We start from the raw sequence: 19,749 nt of genomic DNA, 5'->3' as shown, positions 1-19,749 counted from the left end.
ATATTTAAATTTCTAAATTTTTGATTTATGGCAAAATTTTGTAAATGACAGGCTCATATTACAACATAGAAAATTCTGATCTTTATGTTAAAATAATATGTTTTATGTGCTATAGATTGACATCATCCTACTTGAAATGCATGTCACAATTGTACACTCAAATACCCAAAGCAGATTAACATGCAACCTTTGTTTAATTACTGATCAAGTAAAGTTTTGACTTATAACCTGTGACTTTCCTTCCTTTGGTTTGCATGTTCCATACATATTCAAAGAAACTCATGGTGATGAAAGTACTCAACAATAGACAAAGTATGGCATAAAGCCATGAAAATACCGTGAAAAGGTAAGAACACTATTTGTAGAGCCTATAAAAAGAGAGACAGAGCGGTGATTCTCTTGTGTACTCCAGATAATCTCCAGCATTAACATCAGACAACTGGCAGTTCAAAAAACAATGCGGATGATGAACAAAGCATTACTTATAAACCAATGTAATGCGAATAAGGACAGATCCACTGACACCATCAGGTAGGAAATCTCCTGAGGTTTGAGTTTAGGATTGGATTAGTTGATGATATTTGGTAGAGAAGAGAAATGAATACCATCCCTGATCAGGAATATAAATCAACAAAGTACAAAATTAGCAATTAGAAGAACTTAAGTACATTAGAAAAGAGGGTGGATTACAGAATTACTGAATAGTAAAGTAGCCTATTTTTTGCTAAGAGTTTAAGGGGCATGACAGGACAATGTATTCCCACTATACAGAACAAAAATTTGAAGAGGGGAATGTTCTGGAGTGACAGAACTATTCTATATCCTGACTGTAGTCGTGGTTACACGAATTTACATGTGTTAAAATTTATAGAACTACATGCACCCCTAAAAAGTCAATTTTATGTGTGATAATTTAAAACATAAAAAAGAAAAATTGTTAAGAGTATTACAATTAACTACTAAATGTAAAATATCATTACTGGAAAATCTGGAGATTTCTTTCGTTCAAGGTCATAACTGATGTATTAAGTGTACTTAATGAGAAAAAAAAAAATCTTCCACAGGTAAAGAAAATCTCAAAAGTTCAGAAAATAGAACTGTATTTCATTTTTTAGGTTATTCACAAATGCATACACTTAAGCCTCATTCATCCCCTTGTAAAACATGAAACTATTTTTTTTTTAACGTTTATTTATTTTTGAGACAGAGAGAGACACAGCATGAACGGGGGAGGGGCAGAGAGAGAGGGAGACACAGAATCGGAAGCAGGCTCCAGGCTCTGAGCCATCAGCCCAGAGCTCCACGCGGGGCTCGAACTCACGGACCGCGAGATCGTGACCTGAGCCGAAGTCGGACGCTCAACCGACTGAGCCACCCAGGCACCCTGAAACTATACTTTTTAAAAAATAAATGTTTATTCATTTTTGAGAAAGAGAGAGAGCATGAATGGGGGAGGGGCGGGGGGGGCAGAGAATCCAAAGTGGGCTCTGCACTGACAGCACAGAGCCCAACGCAGGGCTCGAACTCATGAACCATGAGATCATGACCTGAGTTGAAGTCGGATGCTCAACCGACTGAGCCACCCAGGCGCCCTGAAACTATATTTTCTGATTGTTACTAGAGATGGCAAATCAGTTTGAACAGGCTTAAAAATAAAATAGCCTAACTATAATGGCAGGATGAAAAATAGTACATTGTTTTGCAAAGATTAAAAATAAGAGCAATTTATTGATGTTATCTCTTCTTAGGGTCTGAAAAATACTGGCTCTGTGTGAACTACATGGGATAAAACTATATGAATTTTTCCCAAACACCAGTTTTCTGTATGCTGCTTTCATTATTCTTGCCATATTCATATATTATGCTATTATTATTTACTTATTTTTTCTTTAAATCAAAATAAAATTGACTTTTTGACAACATAGCCATAATATTCATGAAATCATAGCTTTAATGTATTCTTTCTTACATTAAAAAAAGAAAACTAACATTAAAAATGAAAACTTTCATTATCTAAAATAAATGCATATATTCCTGTGGCTCCCATACCACCATATAGAAACAAAGACAAAAGACACATCTACAATAACCTAGCCCCAAGTTTTTAGTAAACCAAGATACCTGCTGATAGCTCCAACATGACCCTTGAATATAAACATTCCTTTTAAAATTTTGAAATTGTTAGCTGCCAATATAACTTTTCAAATAGCTCCTAGTACAACTTTATTCTACTTAAATCTCACATTGGCAACACATCAGCCTGAAAATATCCCCTAGTGTTCCCAAGGCTGGGAGCAATCTATCCTAAAAGGTGAATTGTGGATGAGCACCCCAGATACAAAGGCAGGCAGGTTCCCAGCCATCTGTTCTCTGAAGAATAAACTAAGGAGGTTCCTTCAAGAAATGCTTACCAGAATTGACTTCTCTACTTTATACACATAATCCTACTCATCTTCATAAAATCAACTAAATGAACACACAGCCCTTTTATCCCATTACTTGCCACCTGTCCTTAACTCTTGCTGCCTTTTATCCTTTGCACAACTTACCACTAATCATGTAAAAATTTTATCCCCTATGTTTCTCACTTGGAACAGATTTTCTCTATTTTCCATTTGATTCTCTATATTTTTTTACAGAGATTTTGGGAAAAGATTCACTCCCCACCCTTTCCCCCCTTCCCTTCACTCCCTTTCCCCCCTCCCCTCTTCTCCCCTTGTCCCCTTTCTCCTTCCTCCCTCTTTCTCCCCTTCCCTCCTCCCCCGTCTAAATCTCTTTTGTCTTCCTCTGCTATCACAGAATTCTATGTTTGTTTGTTGTTTTTTTTAAATTTTTATTCATTATGAGAGAGAGTGTGTGAGCAGGGGAGGGGCAGGGAGAGAGGGAGAGAGAATCCCAAGCAGGTCCCGTGCTGAGCTCAACGTGGGGCTCCATCTCTCGAACTGTGAGATCGTGACCTGAACCGAAATCAAGGGTTGACCACTTAACTGACTGAGCTACCCAAGCACCCCTCTACATTTCTTATTCAAATGTCATTTCGGGGAGCACAATTCAGTTGAAAAAAAACTTTAAATTGTCTAAAAAAGATTGTTCACTTGCCAACTCAGCTGATACCTTGAAACAGACACTATCTTGCTGATTTTGAGTATCTGCCACCAGACACAAGAGCTACAAGTACCGGAGTCATTTCAGTGGGATTCAGACATGGAATAACAGAGAGAAGGTTTTCCGATCTTTCCCTCTCTGTTCTTAAAAGTATTAAGTGATAAAATCCTGAATTCTTTTCTTGGCATTTCTGTAACACTCTACAAGTTAGATGAAAATAATAACTACGATGTTAATTTATACTAACTTATATTTTTTTTCTTCCACGAATGCATGTCAGTTCTCTGTAACTATAATGAGATATGGATAACTAAATTAGTGGTAATTCTTTTATTCAATTCCCAGTTTTCAGGATGAATAAAATATCAGGGTGAATAAAACATTCTCATAAATCCTAAAATGTGATAGATGCAAGTGGTCAGTTTAGTATAGTCAAAAGTATATATACGTATCATAATGATCTCATATGTAAAATACTCAGGAAAATTATTGGAGATATTACAATTAAATGAGAGTATGAATTTTCTTTCAAACATCAATTGGCTTTCTCATAGACATTTGATTATTCAAAATAAACAAGTGTTTTCAAACATCTCTATTAAAATATTTATATTACTTTAAAATGAACAAATAGTTTGTTAAATATTCATATTAAGTTAGCTCATGTTCATTTATATTGCACAAGAAAGCTGTATATGGATTGAGAAAATTGTGATTCTTTGTACACTATGCTAAAGGTTTTGTTTTTTTTTAAGGAAAAAAATTCCACACAGCTCTAGCTTCCAATGTTCCTTACCTGGCAGAATTTATTGGTCCCAAATAAGCCTCTTCTTTTCTAAAAAAGTAAAAGTTAGAAGTAGTCATCTGGAATTTTGAGGCTAGCAAGCACATTTTCATGAAATTTTAAAAATTTATTTTCTTTGCTCATCTCTGATTAAAAAGCCTGAAATGCTTACTAACTAAAAAGCAGCAAGAGTTAACACCTGCCACTTTTCCTAATGAAAATCATGTAGAAATGAAAAGCTAAACCTATTAGTGCAATTAACTGGTAGGTAATAAAAATGAAAGATGGGGTTGTGGCTATTACCAGGAATTGAGGAGATAATTGGAGGCTATGTGTGGACAAATGAACTATTATATTACAGTACTTATAAATGAATTAATGAAGCTGGCCTTATCACACCATCTTTTATATTTTCAATCAGAATAAGAGCAAACAGGTATCTTTGATGTATTTACCAGGATTATGGAACCATAAATCTCTATTAATTTTTAAAAAGTACTATTTTCATTGAGCATAGCACAAAGTAATATACGTCTTCACAGTGTAGGCTATGACATAAAAATATGCAGCTGCAAATAAAACTTAGCCTCAGGGAAAAGAAACACAGCAGCACCTCACTAAAGGCAGGAGGAACACTATGGGTGGAGAGAGAATTGAATGGAGGGGCTACATCACCAAATGGCTTCGTTCTCAAGGATATTTAGATCGTAGGTAATTTTGCTAGCGGGAACTTTTGGCAAAGAACAGAGAAATACAAACTTCCCTACTATCTCAACAATTTTCACAAGGCCTGAAATTTGATTTATATTCTTGGAAGAGTCTTAAAATGATTGCACTAGCCATCAAGTGGGTCTGGGTGTTAGAATAAACTGAGCACCACCCAATTAAAAAGCAAAACAGACTGCTCAAGGATTGTACAAGGCTTTCTTTTTTTTCTTTTTTCTTTTTATTTATTTTTTTACAAGGTTTTCTTCAATGTGATTAAGTGGCCAGGTATCTGTACTATTTTCAAAGATGGAAAAATTTCATCTGAAACTTAGTCATCTATTTTAACCAATGTTCTGAAAGGCATTTGGTAAGCACTTATTGTACAATAGAACAGGCAATACTAGTTTTTTTCTATTAAATGGAAGTATAAACTGTTTTTTTTTACTTTTAAAATGTATTTATTTTATTTATTTTAAAGACTTTATTTTTTAAAGTAATCTCCACACCCAACTACCCAACGTGGGGCTCAACCTGATGACCCTGAGATCAAGAATCAGATGCTCCACTGACTGAGTCAGTCAGGCATCCCTGACTTTTAAAATAAAAAAAAATCAGTCATCCAGGGGCACCTAGGTGGCTCCGTCACTTAAGCAACCGACTCTTGGTTTTGGCTCAGGTCATGATCTCATGGCTTGTGAGTTTGAGCCCAGCACTGGGTTCTATGTTGACAGCACAGAGCCTGCTTGGGGTTCTGTCTCCCTCTCTCGCTGCCCCTCCCCTGATTGTTCCTTATCTCTCTCTCGAAATAGATAAAAATAAACATAAAAAAATAAATAAAAATAAAAATCAGTCATCCAACAAACATTTCTGCAGGCCTAATATGTCAGATATTGTTCCAGACTAGATAGGGTAGGATGAGTCCAACATAAGGACATATTTATAATCATAAAAATTAAAACATGAAAAAAACAAAAACAAAAACCCAACAGTATAAACTGGGACTGGAAAAAGAAGCGACTGTTAAGCAAAATAGTGAGGCATGAGAAGGTACATAAAAGTCTATTTTCTTTGCTCCACCCCTACTTTGGGTTTCTTTTCTCCCTTTTCTGATTTTCTCACATTTTAAGCATCCAGGATCCTCCCTTTAACAGTGATGTCAATGCGTTACCCTCCTAGGGGTGTTTTCCTTTCATTTCCTTTTTTAGCTGTGGAATAACAACAATAAACATCATAATAAGAGCAGCTTAGATTTATAGAGCTCTTACCACGCACCAGGAATTACCCAAAGGGATTATTTTGTGCAGTCTCCACCATCGCACAAGGCAGATACGATTATCATTCTCCTTTACAAATGAGGAATCTGAGGCTTTGAGAGATTTAATAGCTTGTCACCCCTGAGTCCAAAGGTCTGAAGCCAGGATTCAAACTCAGGCAGGAGTCTCTCCCAGGCTGCTCCCCGCTAATGGAACACGGAGCAGGGATGACAGGCAGCGTGGGTGGTGCTGCTGATGGGTGTGAGATTTGAAGGAAGGGTGAGTGTTTCTAGCGCTTCTGCAGTCTGGAAGGCGGTTGTCTACTCCAGCTACACAGAAGGCCTTCTTGATGCTTAAGTAAGTTTCCTGAAGAGGGAAGTCTGGGTTTTCCTGTTTCTGATCCATTTTTGTCACTCTTAGAATAAGCCCATTTCTTCTTCTGTAACTTCAGGAGAGCCATATGTAAAAATTGGGGGTGTCCTGTCCTCCTTCCCCATTGTAACCATTGGACTTGCACCCAGAAAAAAATACCTAGAGGGAACACTCAGAGATTACACAGAGCAGGGGATGGTCATCATTTACACCTGCCCTTGATTTACTGCCCAGAGGACCTCAACTACTAAACCCTGTGATGTAGGACTTTCTGGAAGTTTGGCAAAGTATCACTTTTTTAAGGGCAATATTATCAAATTACAATAGTACAGAAAGAATGACAGTTTTTCATCCCTTCCTTTTTAAAATTCAGATTTATGGAAAAGAATGTGACAATAGGGGTTCATTAAAATGTCAAATATAATGAAGTGACACATTTAAAAGTGATGGCTACATCACTGAAGAGTAATACTCCTCTGCAGTTCCTTCAAAAAAGGTTTTGCCTTTTATATTTGGATACTCTGACCACATGCCTTACTATTATTGTTTTACTTTTTTCAAATCCTTGAAAACTTAAATAGAAACAAAACGGACACAACCATCACAAAGACACATTTCTTCTCTCAAAGATCAAGAAATAGAAACAAGTGCATATCATTGGCAACATTCACGCAACCACCGCAGCTTTGTACTGTTTGGGATTTCAAATCAGAAAGCTCAATAAAAGTAAACCACATGGAACATCACACTGGAATTGCATGCTACCATTAGACCTGCATTTTTGCATCTGGAATGTGTAAGTGCAGAGACTTGCCGTACTGACACTGCTTCTCCTACCCAGAGCACCCTAGAGGGGTCCACGTGGATTCCGTCATTGTCACTGAAAGGAAGACAAATGGCGTGCCACTCTCTTCACAGACTGTTGATTCAACCAGGAGTGGTATGTCTGGAAAGGTGCTTCCCCCACATATCCCCAGCTTTTTGCTGAAACCACATATTGGCTGTGGCTTGCAAACCAAATCCATTGTGTCCCCACTACAATGGGATACCATTCCTCTACTGGAAAGTTAAGCAGTCATTCAGAACTGGTATAAAGTCTAAAGTAACACAACACACACCTAAGAAAATTATAGGCCACATTATATCTTAGTCTTAGTCTCAATAAAGCTATTTCTACTATGGCTATTACTACTTCTTTATCAAATATTGCAGACTGCTAAGTATTTTGAGGTACGTGACTGCGCAGAAATGAAATGGAATCCCAGGATCCCTTTCTAGGGTCTCCCTAATGGTGGCCAGTATTATTCTGTATAGAAAATATGAGTGGAGTCGGCCCAGAGATTTGAAGCAACCAATCAGAGTAGAGCACAGATTAGAATTTCATCCACCTCCCCTTTATTGTTTAAATTAATTTAGAAAGGTTGACATCTTTCATTGAAATTCCATATTGTCAGACCCTCTTTGAAAAGCTCTGGGATTCATCAAGCAAGATTGTATATTTCAGTGACAGTAAGGATGACTGAGTAAGCAAAAGTACCCTGTGATCTATTTTGAAGATCTATTTGGAAAGAAAAATTAAACTGCATTTTCCAGGAGCGTTTTGGAGAAATTCCAACTTAGTTTTATTTTTGGATGAATAAAAACAAATGTAGAATGCTAAGAGATTTGTGTTTCTGCCTTAATAAATTTCAAGATTTCTTCCTAAATAAAATTCAAGATCACTCTGATAGTAAAAGGGGCAACATTTTTAGAGGTTAAGTGTTTCATATCAACCTAGACAGTCCTTGGGACTTTTTGCTCCTTTTCTAACACATCATACTTTTATAAATGCATGGTTTGCAATTTGCACAAACACTATCTTTTCTTGAAAATTCATTGATTTAACAAAGGTTGATTACTTGGCTATCATGCACTGTTTTAGGAATTGGACAAACAATGAAGGCAAGGCTTCAAAAATACAATGTTGTAGGTGAACAGACCCATATATCTAAAGTGATAAATAAGGTATTATCAGGGTGTTTCAAGTACCTTAAAAAAAATCAGATAGGAGAATGGGAAAAAAAAAACCCACAATATTATACCACAGATAATTCCTAAAAACATTTTGGTTGTCTTGATACAACTATGGTTGATACTTTTACATATAAATCCATACCAAATATGTAAAAATAATGACATTACTCCATGATTTAGGGAAGTTGATACAGAATTCAGAATCATACACCTGGTAAAAGTAAGGGGCATGTTCTTCAGCTTTCAAAGTGGTCCGTGAGATTTCTGCAGAGGATGTCCTTTAACTACCAAGTACCAAGATAACAGCTGGTTGTCAGAGCCACTACGCTCATCATCATTTCCCAAGGGAAAGGGCAACTACAGTGATCTGCATTTTGGAAGCTCTCTAAAGATGAGCGCTAAGTGCTAGAGGCCTCTCACCTGCAAACCATCCTAGTGGGTTTCTGTGCAGTGCAGTTGGCCTGGTACTTAGCGAATAGCAAAATGAGTATGCTACTTCTTGTGTTTTTTAGGTAAGTACATATTTGGTCCACGATCTAACAGTTATGAACATATTACAAGAAAATGTTTTTTTTGAGGAGCCAGGGTGGCTTGGTCGGTTGTGCAACTAATTCTTGATTTTGGTTCAGGTCATGATACCAGGGTCATGGGGTTGAGCCCTGAGTTCAGCTCCATGCTGAGAGTAGAGCCTGCTTAAGATTCATTTTCTCTCTCTCTCTCTCTCTCTCTCTCTCTCTCTCCCTCTCTCTCTCCCTCTGTTTCTTTCTCCCATTTGTGCACATGTGCTCCCTCTCTAAAATAATAAAAAATATTTTTCATTTTAACACTCTTAGAACTTTAAGGAGTTACTAAATGGTAAAAACAAAAAGACTAAAAGCAAATGAATGGGTGATTTCACCACTTCCCTCTCTTTAGTGGAAAACCAGTTTAATACCTTTGACAGATAATTTTAAAATTATTCTGAGTAGAAGGAATACATTTTAAGTTCTTTTTTAGACAGTAGTTATTTTGTTAGTGGGAGATGCTGCAAGCTTAGACCTGGGTGCCCTACGGAAGCCGCACGTCTAATTTTGACAGTACATCCTTGTATGAAACCAATGTGGTCAGTACAAATGTAAAATGTTCCATTTTCCTGGCGGCTCCACATGCCTGGTGATTTTCCATGCTGCCAGGGATTAAGGGTGATGCAGCAAAGCTGTAGTTATGCCGCTGAGTAATTTAAGAAGCCACATCAAAGAGCATTTCAAAAAGTTCAGTTTAACAAATAAGACTTTCAATTTATGTCTGCAATGGGTATGAGACTTAACTGAAGGTTCGCTCAGACCTCATTGCATGGACACACATATGCAACGTTTTGGGTGTTGATGTTCCTATTCAAACAATAGATAAAGTAAACTAAAACATTCTATTGCACATTACCCATATTCAGGTTAAACAATGCATTTGGAAATGTCTAATTGGTTAATGTAATGCCCAGACCACCCTCAACTCCAATAGTAACTGCTCCTTTTCAATGCAGGGAAAAAGCATTAAGGTAATGAGCTGAATTACATCTCCTAAGAAAACCCAGCGCTTTTCTTTGTTTGTTTCCATTCTTAAATAAGCAAATGTTTTGATGTGAAACCATTAGCAGAGGTGTTTTTCCATCAGGATGTAAAGAAAGTTCTTGAAAGTTTTTTGTATTATCTTTAAGAGTTGATGTTCCTGTAACTAAAATATTTTTTGGCCAGTAGGTGCATACAGATATGAAAGATCAGTAATGTCAAAGATAAAATAACAAAAAAATTCTTACGAAATTGTTAGATGCCCTTATGACAGAATGTAAGAAAATTTAGAAAATTTTTAAGAAAAATGAAAACTACCTGGAATCTTTTAGGAAATTAATAAGAATTTAGCTCTACTATGAATTTTAATAGCAAAGAAGAAAATGATAAATGCTATTAATATTTTTTTCTGTGAAAAAGTTACTACCTTCAAAGTATCTATATTTCTCAATAGCAACTCAATAAATATTCATATTTCAAAAACAGCTTGGGGCGCTTGGGTGGCTCATTCGTTAAAGCATCCAACTCTTTTTTTTTTAAGTTTATTTATTTTTGAGAGACAGTGAGCTTAAGTTGGGGAGGGGCAGTGAGAGAGGGAAACAGAGGATCTAAAGGGGGTTCCTTTGCTGACAGCAGTGAGTGCAATGTGGGGCTCAAACTCATGAACTGTGAAATCAAGACCCAAGCTGAAGTCGGATGCTCAACCAACTGAGCCTCCCAGGCGCCCAAGCATCTAACTCTTGATTTTGGCTCAGGTCATGATCTCACGTTTTGTGGGTTCAAGCCCCACACTGGGATCTGCACTGAGAGTGTTGAGCCTGCTTGGGATTCTCTCTCTCCCTCTCATTCTGCCCCTCCCTAACCTCCTCTCTCTCTCTCTCAAAACAAATTAATTAAAAAAAAAGGCTAAGATATGCAAAGTTGATAATAAACTATGTTACCTGCCTGCCCCCCCCCCCCAACACTAACAAAGTTATAGTACATGATTCAGAGTGATGGGAACAGGAACTGGATTCACCAAGAGAATCTAAACTAAATCGATCAGTTGTTTCCTGTGTCATTTAGTGTGGTCTCTTCTCAGGGCAAAATAAAAAAGGAAATAGAGGGGCACCTGGGTGGCTCGGTCAGTTAAGCTTTTGACTTCAGCTCAGGTCATGATCTTGTGGTTTGTGAGTTCGAGCCCCGCTTTGGGCTCTGTGCTTGGAGCCTGCTTCAGATTCTGTGTCTCTCTCTGCCCCTCCCCCACTCATGCTCTGTCTCTGTCTCTTTCTCTCTCCGTCAAAAATAAATTAAAACATTTTAAAAATAAAAAAAAAAGAAATAGAATATTTTGGGATTATGGACTGAAGAATAGGTTTTCAACAGATGTGCAAAATACTCAAAAAGATAGAGATTCATTTGAGAACAGATCGTGAGAAGCGATTATTGTACAGTACATTGGAAAAAGACATCCCATCCTGAAGTTTGGAAGGATAGGCTAATATATCTGAGATAGAAGATAGGCACTTTGTTTTTGACCTTTCCATTTGTTTTTAAAATAGTGACTTGAAAATATCCTCCAAAACTTTGTCTTCCAGATTAAACTGCTATAACATAAAATTGAGTGCCAAAAGTAAATCTGAGAAATATCTTTTCAAAAAACAAAATTCTTCATACTTTAGGAGAAAAAAAAAATGCCATACAAGTAACTAAAGACTACTTGCTGATACTTACAAATGTAGCTTTAAAAGTTAGCAGTGAAGGTCTCCATGTATAAGTAAGTAAGAATATGTTTGCCCGTGTTCTGGTAAACAGGCTAAAAAAATGTTACAAAGGCTTTCTAAGAGACTAGGGAAGTGATGAGCTTTTTTGATTTAAAAATCAATATGCTTCCTAAGCAGCCAAATACATTAACTGACATCCTCTCAAAACCATTCTGTCAAAGCTAAGTTTGAAAAGCTGTTCAGTAACTAATCAGATATATCCCAATGCTGAGGCAAAACAGGTCCGTGACACAAATTAAAAAGGTAGAAGATGAAAAGAAAACCCCACTTGGCAGGAAGAAGTGCAAAATCAGAAACCCAGGCGTGTTGGGATGTATTCTTCATTCTGCAAAGCAAAGTGGAAAATGGAATGTTTTTTCCCCAAATGCAGGACAACACGTTTCTAACCCTTGCGCCAGGAAGAAACCTGACAGTTGAAGACTGACAAGGCTCCATGCAAGGTAACAAGCTGCAATGCTCCAATCCTTGGCATCTCGGGCTCTTACTCTCCCTGCCATACTCTCCTTACACAGTGGTAAAATGTCAGAGATAATTTACATTTTCAAATTGTTTTTTAATTTGTTTTAGTTTGAGCCCCAGAACACCCCCCCTCCCAAAGCAGAATCCTAACTGGAAATTCAATACAATAAACACTGAAAACCATGCTGGGTAAAACCGGTAGGCCAGGCCCCACACCCACCAGCCTGACTTTAGTCCAGCTTTCTCATGTGAAAATAAGAAAAGATTTGGAGAATTTTAGTGAGTTGCTTGAACCTCTTCAGCCAAGACCAGAACCCAGATCTCTTGCTACAATTGCCAGATTTGCAAATAAAATTATAAGGTGCTCAAAGTTGAGTTTCAGATAAACAACAAATTGTTTTTTGGGGGTGCCTGCGTGGCTCAGTCTGTTGAGTCCAACTTTGGCTCAGCTCATCATCTCACGATTTGTGAGATCAAGTCTCACATCAAGCTCACTGCTGTCAGCACAGAGCCTGTGTCAGATCCTCTGTCCAGCTCTCTGCCTGCCCTTCCCTGCCTTTCAAAGATAAATAAAACATTAAAAAAACCCAACAAATAATTTTTAATAAGAATATATGTATGTGCCAAACATTGCATAGGATATTCTTATACTAAAAATAATTTGTTGTTTAGCTGAAATTTTACTTCAACTGAGCATCCTATATTTTATCTGTTCTTGTTTCCTGATTCCCATCCAAGATTTCCATGATTACATCGATGTGGATTCTACTGGTCCTCTTCCTTGCAAGCTTATCTTATAACACTTAACATTTAGGGCTTTTATTAGGAAAGTGGTCCCGGAGTGGTTTTCTGGACAGGTGACATCAAAAATATTTTATGTCATATATTCACCTTGCTATTGCCTTTTTGTATGGATGTGTATACATATTAACTCTTCTCAGCAAAAAAAGGTTTGGGGTCCAACCCTGCATTTATACTATACAAAATATACCACACTTGTAAAGTAAAATAAAGAGCTTCCATATTGTGCCCTACTCTGTTCTCTGCGATGATAATTGCTTCATTGAATAATGCTCTGTTAATGGTACAGCTTGACATTTGACATTTATCCATTTGATTTATAATCATTTTTAGGTGATTGCAAGGAGCTACAGTTCAAACTAAAAGTAGTCTGAACTGAACTGTCTTCCTTTTCTTCTGAATTTGGAAGGAAATGTAGTCACTTCTAGGCAAAGCTATCTTATCCACCAGATTTGTTTCAAATATACACAAAGCCTTTTCTGCCTCTATATATTCTGAATAAAGCAACATATATAAGAGAAAAATGAATACAGAAAATGAAATCACCACGTAAATGTGTCTAGTTTGCTTATATTTTGGCCGTGGATATTGCATCAACATTTCCTAGTCAAGCCATGGATAAAAACCTACATGCACCACATAACAAGTTGTTGTGAAATACAGAATCCCTCAGTAACATTCATGAAAAGTTTTCACATTATGGAGCCAAAACCATTGGCTTATAAACCATTGGTTTATAATCTATCTACTCCTTATGAAGATTCTCAGAACTATTTTTAAATTATTTTGTTTTCCATTCTGAAAATCAGCCAATCAGGATGCTTGGCACATCAAAGCCTTCATAACACTCGCCTGAAATTTTTATTCACCCTTTTGTCTCCACCAGCCTTTAACATCTTTACTCAAATGGAACAAATACCTATACCTAACAACACAAGAAGTGGATATATCACTTGATTTAAAAGGGTTTGTATAATTATCCAGGAATCATCAAATTTCTGCTTCACAACAGAACAGTATCACAAGAACAATTGTTGGCAGTTATCAAACCACTGCAGTGCAACCGGCCTCCTGAAGCTCGGGGTTAAAAGCTGGCCTCTGGAAATCAATCATGCTCTCGGCAGAGAAGAATATTTCAGTGATATGAAAGCTGAAATGGAGACTATAATCTTTTGTGATTACCCTCGAGGCCGAAGCAAACGCAAAAAGGAAAGTCCATGAATTGCTGATAATTTCCTGTGATGACCGATTCCCAGGAAATTCAGATAGAACTCTTGCTCTGTAACAAAATGATGGTTCTCCCCAGAACTGCAGCCTCAAAGAACTCCACATCCAGATGTCACAATGCTTCTTCAGAAGCTATTCACCCATAAGAGGGGCCAGGCCTGTGAGGCAGCAGGTCTCCCTCTGAAGACAATGGAGTGTCTGATTGCACAAGGAGGGATGAGCTATGGGCTATAGGCTGTTTTCCTAGAACGTTATTTTATGAAGGAACGGATTGAAAATATATCTGTTTCGAGCCTTTTTTCTCCTCATACAAGTGTGAAGATTGATTTATTTCTCTGCTGTTCCTATTAGCTATTAGCTATGGTTATCTTGGCTTATAAAATTTTTAACTTTTTATTTGGGCTGATAGTTGTATTCTGAGAAAAAAATGTTTTTCATACATATGTGCATACTCTTAATGTCTATATAATATTTTGGGATAGAATACAAAATCTTTTCTGAATAAGCATCAAACTTACAGTTAGATGCCACTGCTCAGAACACAGGTTAAATGGGTTCTTCTCATAGATTGGCAATTGAAATTCAGGAAAAAGGGGGGACACAGAGTCAATGGAGATCTCTAATTGTCAGAAGTCCAAATAATTTTTAGAATAAATTTCCATTATCAATAGATGAAGGATAATTTAATATGTTGGCTTCTATGACTGGGTTTAAAATCTTTTTTAAACTGTTACATTAACTACTAGTCGTTTAATGAATAATGTGAGAATAAAGGTTCTATGTTTGGAAATCAAGCATATTTTAAAAATGTAATAGAAAACATTATTACATCTTAGGAGTCAATGACAATGTGTCCTAAGTGCACAGCTCTCAGGTTCAAAATACCTTTATCCATAGCCTTTAAAGTCTAAATATCATTGAAAGTAAATAGGCAAACTGGAATGCAACCAAACCAGTATGGTTATTCCCCACCTCCACTCCACACCTTCTCCCTAGCCCTGCTCCAAATTCCGCTATAGCCTCTCTTCATTGTTTTTAGGCAGTCAGGTGATTCTGATCTTTAAGTATGCCCTAGTACTATCTCATTCAGCTAATGTAAATTGAGTGCTTGCTTAGTACCAAGCACAACTCTTTTAAGCTGAGTGTAAATGTTTTAAACTCAAGAACCAGGTCTTAGCCATGTATATATCCTTAGCATCTACCTTAAATAGGATTGCTCTAATGCACAAAGCCAGCCCCAGTGATGAATATAACTTGGTTTGTTTAAGGTAATTGGCTAGGAAGATGAGATCAAAGGGATAGAAATATTAATATTAATATTATTTATAAGAATAGAGCTTTGCCATTTTAAGAGTCCTTTCATAAACATGATCTCATTTGATATTCATGGAATTTTAGATTGTTAAAAATAATATGATGATACAATGGGGTGCCCGCCTGGCTTAGTCCCTACAGCATGTGACTCTTGATCTCAGGGTTGTGAGTTTGAGCCCCACATTGGGTGTAGAGATTACTTTAAAATAAAATCTTAAAAAATAATATAGTGATAGGTTGTATAGTTATGATTTTTTCACAGTCACACTAAATTTCAGAAATTTTCTAAATATGCAGTCATATCCTCAGTTCTCCATAAACATACTAAACTTAAATTTTCATGATATGATATAGATTAGGAAGGTATTATCACCTCTGGTTTTAAAATGAGGAAAAGTGGAGCTAAGTGACTTTCTCCAGATCAAAGAGAATGAGTCCAGATATGAATGAGTGTTCTGGCTCCCAGTCCAATGCTCTTTCCCTGTGCAAAGAAGTAGCTCACTGTCCTTCACTCTGCCTCCTGCTTCCCCATGTAGCATGAAGCAGCATCAAGACCAGGTAGAATAGCTACAGATTTACTTTGGAACAAGGCAAACAGAATTACTTCTTTGAGATCAGAGAGAACATTCCAGGTGGCTTTGGGGAGGAGGTGAGATATAACACATGAATGAGTGACTGACTAAATGAATGCCAACACCTCTTTAGAAGGTAAGTACTTCAAAATTGACAATTAAGTATACACTATGTAATAGTGGTGTTACTAATCATTTTAGCCTCTAATAGCTTCAGCTCATTTTTGGGAAACGAAGGTTTTTTTGGGTTTGATTATATTATTATGAAAATGAATCAATTTACATACTATGAATGTTTGATGTCTACATAAAAAAAAAGATAAATTAGACCCAGACACATATTTATAATTAATGGAGACTTAATGTACACCTCTATTGTAAACCATAAACCTGTGAAAGAGATCAGATATGTGTCCTACTACAACACTCACATCATTACTTGGCTGTAGAAACTATTCACAGTAAGAAAAAAGTATGAGACTGACAAGACAAGTCTATCTTCTAAGTAGAATACACTTGCAGGGGTGCCTGGCTGGCTCAGTTGGTGGAGCATGTGACTCTTGATCTTGGGGTTGTGGATTCAAGCCCCATGTTGAGTGTAGAGATTAAAAATAAAATCTTAAAAAATAAAATAAATAGAATACACATCAAATGAGAGTTTTTTAAATCTGACTTTAGGAGCCACAAGGATTTTTTGGGTACTTAAATATGTCCCACATGAATAACTTGTTAGAAAGATACACATTTAAATTCAAAATATGTCAGGGTGGAGACCAGCTCTTGCTTGTCTAATATTTAGCTTTTTTCCCTTTTCAGTGGCAGAGCTATCTACTGGAAGAAATGTGAAGCCTGGATTATATTCTTCAATCTTCCATTTTGCAAAAAGGGGGCAACAATGACACTCGTAGCCTATTTTATATGTGAGCGTGTTAGAAGAATTAACCTAGAATGTCTTGAAAATATGTTAAAGCCCTCTGATACTAGAATTCCATGAAAATAAAGTGTTGTTCATATAATTTAAGTTTTTCCCAATCTTTTTTCAAGCATCAGAACATAAAAAGGAAGGTAAGAACATCTAAACTGACAGCTAAATCTGTGAAAAATATATTTTTCCAAGATTCCTACTTGGTTCCGCAAAGATGTTGAAACTTCACAGATTGCTAAATAGCACTCCAATTCATCTTTAGCACCCTCAATGACAGTTCTAAAAGTAAAGGGATTGGAATATTCCAAAACATGTTTTTCCTTCCCCCAAAGAGTTTTAAGACCTAATTCTGAATACAAGAATCTAGATGGAAGGGGGGGGGGGGGGGGAAGGAAAAAGAAAAAGAAAAAGAAAAAGAAAAAGCCCAGTCTGTTGGCTATTGGATGGATTCCCAAATTTTTGATAAAAGTTTTCCAGAAAACACCACCATCAATGAATGTTTATAGAGCAACCAATTTGGAAATAACATTTTGGGCTGAAGGGAATGTTTGGTACAATAATATTTTGCTACTTTTTTATATTTATTAAGCTCCCCTACTTTATCATTGGCACTTAAAGACTTGGTCACTGAGAGAAGCTAAGAACAAGGTTGTTGTTGGTTTCTTCTCCTTTTAATTAACTGGAGATTTGTTAAGAATAAGATAAATTATTTTAAGAAGATGGCCTGACATAGACACTTTTTCCAAGTTGACTCTACTCTTGAAAAATGCTGTGCTGGGACAGCGCCAAGACTGAAGACCTGTCTTGCCAGAAAATCTGATGTGCCCTCCAAGTACACATAATCCTTGAAACCCTAGCACTGAAGATGAGGTCCCAGAGCCATGTGAGGTTGAGACTGGGATAATGAAAGGGACATGTGAGAGGACATAGCGTGGTGGGACTATAGATGCCTCTTTTCACAGGCTTCTGAAACCTTGTGTTCCCTTACTGCATAAGAGCCCATCAAGGTCTTAATCTAATGTTTCTTGGCAGCTTAATCAACTGAATTGACTATTGACTATCAACAATATCCTCTATTATGTTATGGTGAATTTTACAAGAGGAAGAAGTAATGTCTATCAGACAGTGAGCAGCTTCTGTCTTATTCACTGTAATTCTTTCTTAGCACAATGACTGGCATGCATAGACATTTAGTGAGTGGTTGTGAATGAATGCCTTTTCCTAGATGCCACAGACAAATAATTTATTTAGGGAGAGAGAAGACATATGACCATACGTTATATAAACATACATGTATACATACCGTATAAATAATATCTACATATTCTAAAGAGGTTTCAACAGTGAGTAAAGGGAGCTTTGAACACAAAGTCTTTAATAGGTAAATCTTGACCCTTTGAATAGGGCAAAGGACATGACTTAAATTTTTAAAAGATATGTTTGTAGTTTGAAGAGGGAGACAATAGTATAGATAGATGGTCACGATGTAGTTTTTTTCCTCCCAGGTCATGTTTACATAATTTTTCTCTGTCATATTGAATAAAGTTGTAAAAATTTCCAGGCAGGAATTTATACCTAAATATTTGTACAAAATCTTTGTTAGTTTTATACGACATTTCAAAGATTTCCTATAAACATTTTTTTTTCAAATGATCTAGGGTGTTGCTATTCACTTTTCTAAGTCCAGCAACAGGCCTTCACCCTCCCCCCTCTTTAAGTAAATTTCAGTAACCATGGAAAATTTCAACTTGGCATATTCTAATATACATTTCACTAGAACATATAGAAGAATAGGATCCTTCAATATATTTTAAGCATATCATGAAAATAAAAATTCAACCATATTCTCTTTTTTATTTTATTTATTTTCTTATCCATTTTATTTTATTTATTTTATCTCTATTTCATTCTATTTTTTATTTGGACAAATGTATCATTTCGAGTAGCTGGACATACTAACATCCCAGGAAATAGGGAATATATAACTTTTTAATGAGAGCAAAGCATTACTAGAGTAAAAAAGAAGGCTTAAATGGCAAAAAAAAAACAAAACAAAAAAAACAAAAAACAAAAAAACCAAAAAAAACCCTTACAGTTGGTTACATTAGCAGAGATAAAATATTTTGTTTAAATTAAATGAAAAAAAATCAGATAAAAAAGTATGTATCCAAATGTTTAAATCAAGACTTCATTAGATAGTAAAAGTATTAAAGATAGATTTAAAAATTAAATGTTTTGGCTTACTTCAGGTTCCCTTACAGTAAAACATCATGAGAAACATGGCATGAATTAATAGCAAAATAAATGTGATTTTGATTCCCAATTTCTTTATTTTGTACCTCCTTGATAAATATATTATTATTTCTGGTACAAGAAAGAAAAATTTTAGAGCTTTTTTTTTTAATTTTAAAGTTCATTTATTTTTGAAAGAAAGAAAACACAAGTAGGGAAGGGGAAGAGAAAGAGGGAGACATAGAATTTGAATCAGGTTCCAGGCTCTGAGCTGTCCATGCAGATACCAACATGGGCCTCTAACCCACGAGCTGTGAGATCATGACCTGAGCCAAAGTCTGATGCTTAACCAACTAAGCCACCCACACGTCCCAAGAAAAAAAAAATTTAAATATTCATTGAGATTACCAAACTGTGGATGGCCTAGAATCTCAAGGGTTTAGAATGACAAACAGTAGATATATAGATCATTTCACAGATTGGCATGGGTGATTCAGAGGCATACAGTGATTTGGGACTGTATGCTTAGAAATCATCTTTATTCTGTTCCACAAATTTGTTAATGTGTCAGGAAAAAATAATTTCAAGGTATGTAGGAAAAATCAGATTATTTTTCACAAAAATAAGATTGTTGAGCCTCTTGCAATAAAGCATCTGTGATGCTATTGTGCTCATGC

The 19,749-nt window shown here is 36.3% G+C and overlaps 1 protein-coding gene and 1 long non-coding RNA gene across 11 annotated transcripts in view; one reads left to right on the top strand and one right to left on the bottom strand.

The window, feature by feature from the left end:
* The window catches only part of ZNF385B (zinc finger protein 385B), a 401,094-nt gene that overhangs the window by 61,507 nt on the left and 319,838 nt on the right, over positions 1-19,749 (bottom strand). For 7 of the 9 annotated variants that reach the window (XM_078451131.2, XM_078451129.2, XM_060621996.3 and 4 more), the window contains one exon: positions 3,902-3,940. The exons of the other annotated variants lie outside the window; for them this stretch is intronic. In XM_078451131.2, the coding sequence (XP_078307257.2) occupies positions 3,902-3,940 (39 nt within the window). The remainder of the gene's footprint in view (positions 1-3,901; positions 3,941-19,749) is intronic. 9 annotated transcript variants of the gene reach the window in all.
* On the top strand, positions 182-16,904 carry LOC132671324 (uncharacterized). 2 transcript variants are annotated; one of them, XR_009607051.3, is made up of 4 exons: positions 182-346; positions 413-531; positions 11,913-11,982; positions 16,732-16,904. It is a non-coding gene; the product is annotated as an uncharacterized LOC132671324 (long non-coding RNA). The 2 variants fall into 2 exon arrangements; XR_009607050.3 differs by lacking the exon at positions 16,732-16,904 and adding an exon at positions 13,689-14,382.

The sequence above is a fragment of the Panthera onca genome, chromosome C1 (assembly GCF_046562875.1).
Source record: "Panthera onca isolate mPanOnc1 chromosome C1, mPanOnc1 haplotype 2, whole genome shotgun sequence".
Lineage (NCBI taxonomy): Eukaryota > Metazoa > Chordata > Mammalia > Carnivora > Felidae > Panthera > Panthera onca.
The sequence above is the reverse complement of the archived record's forward strand: the minus strand, read 5'-3'. Positions and strand labels throughout refer to the sequence as shown.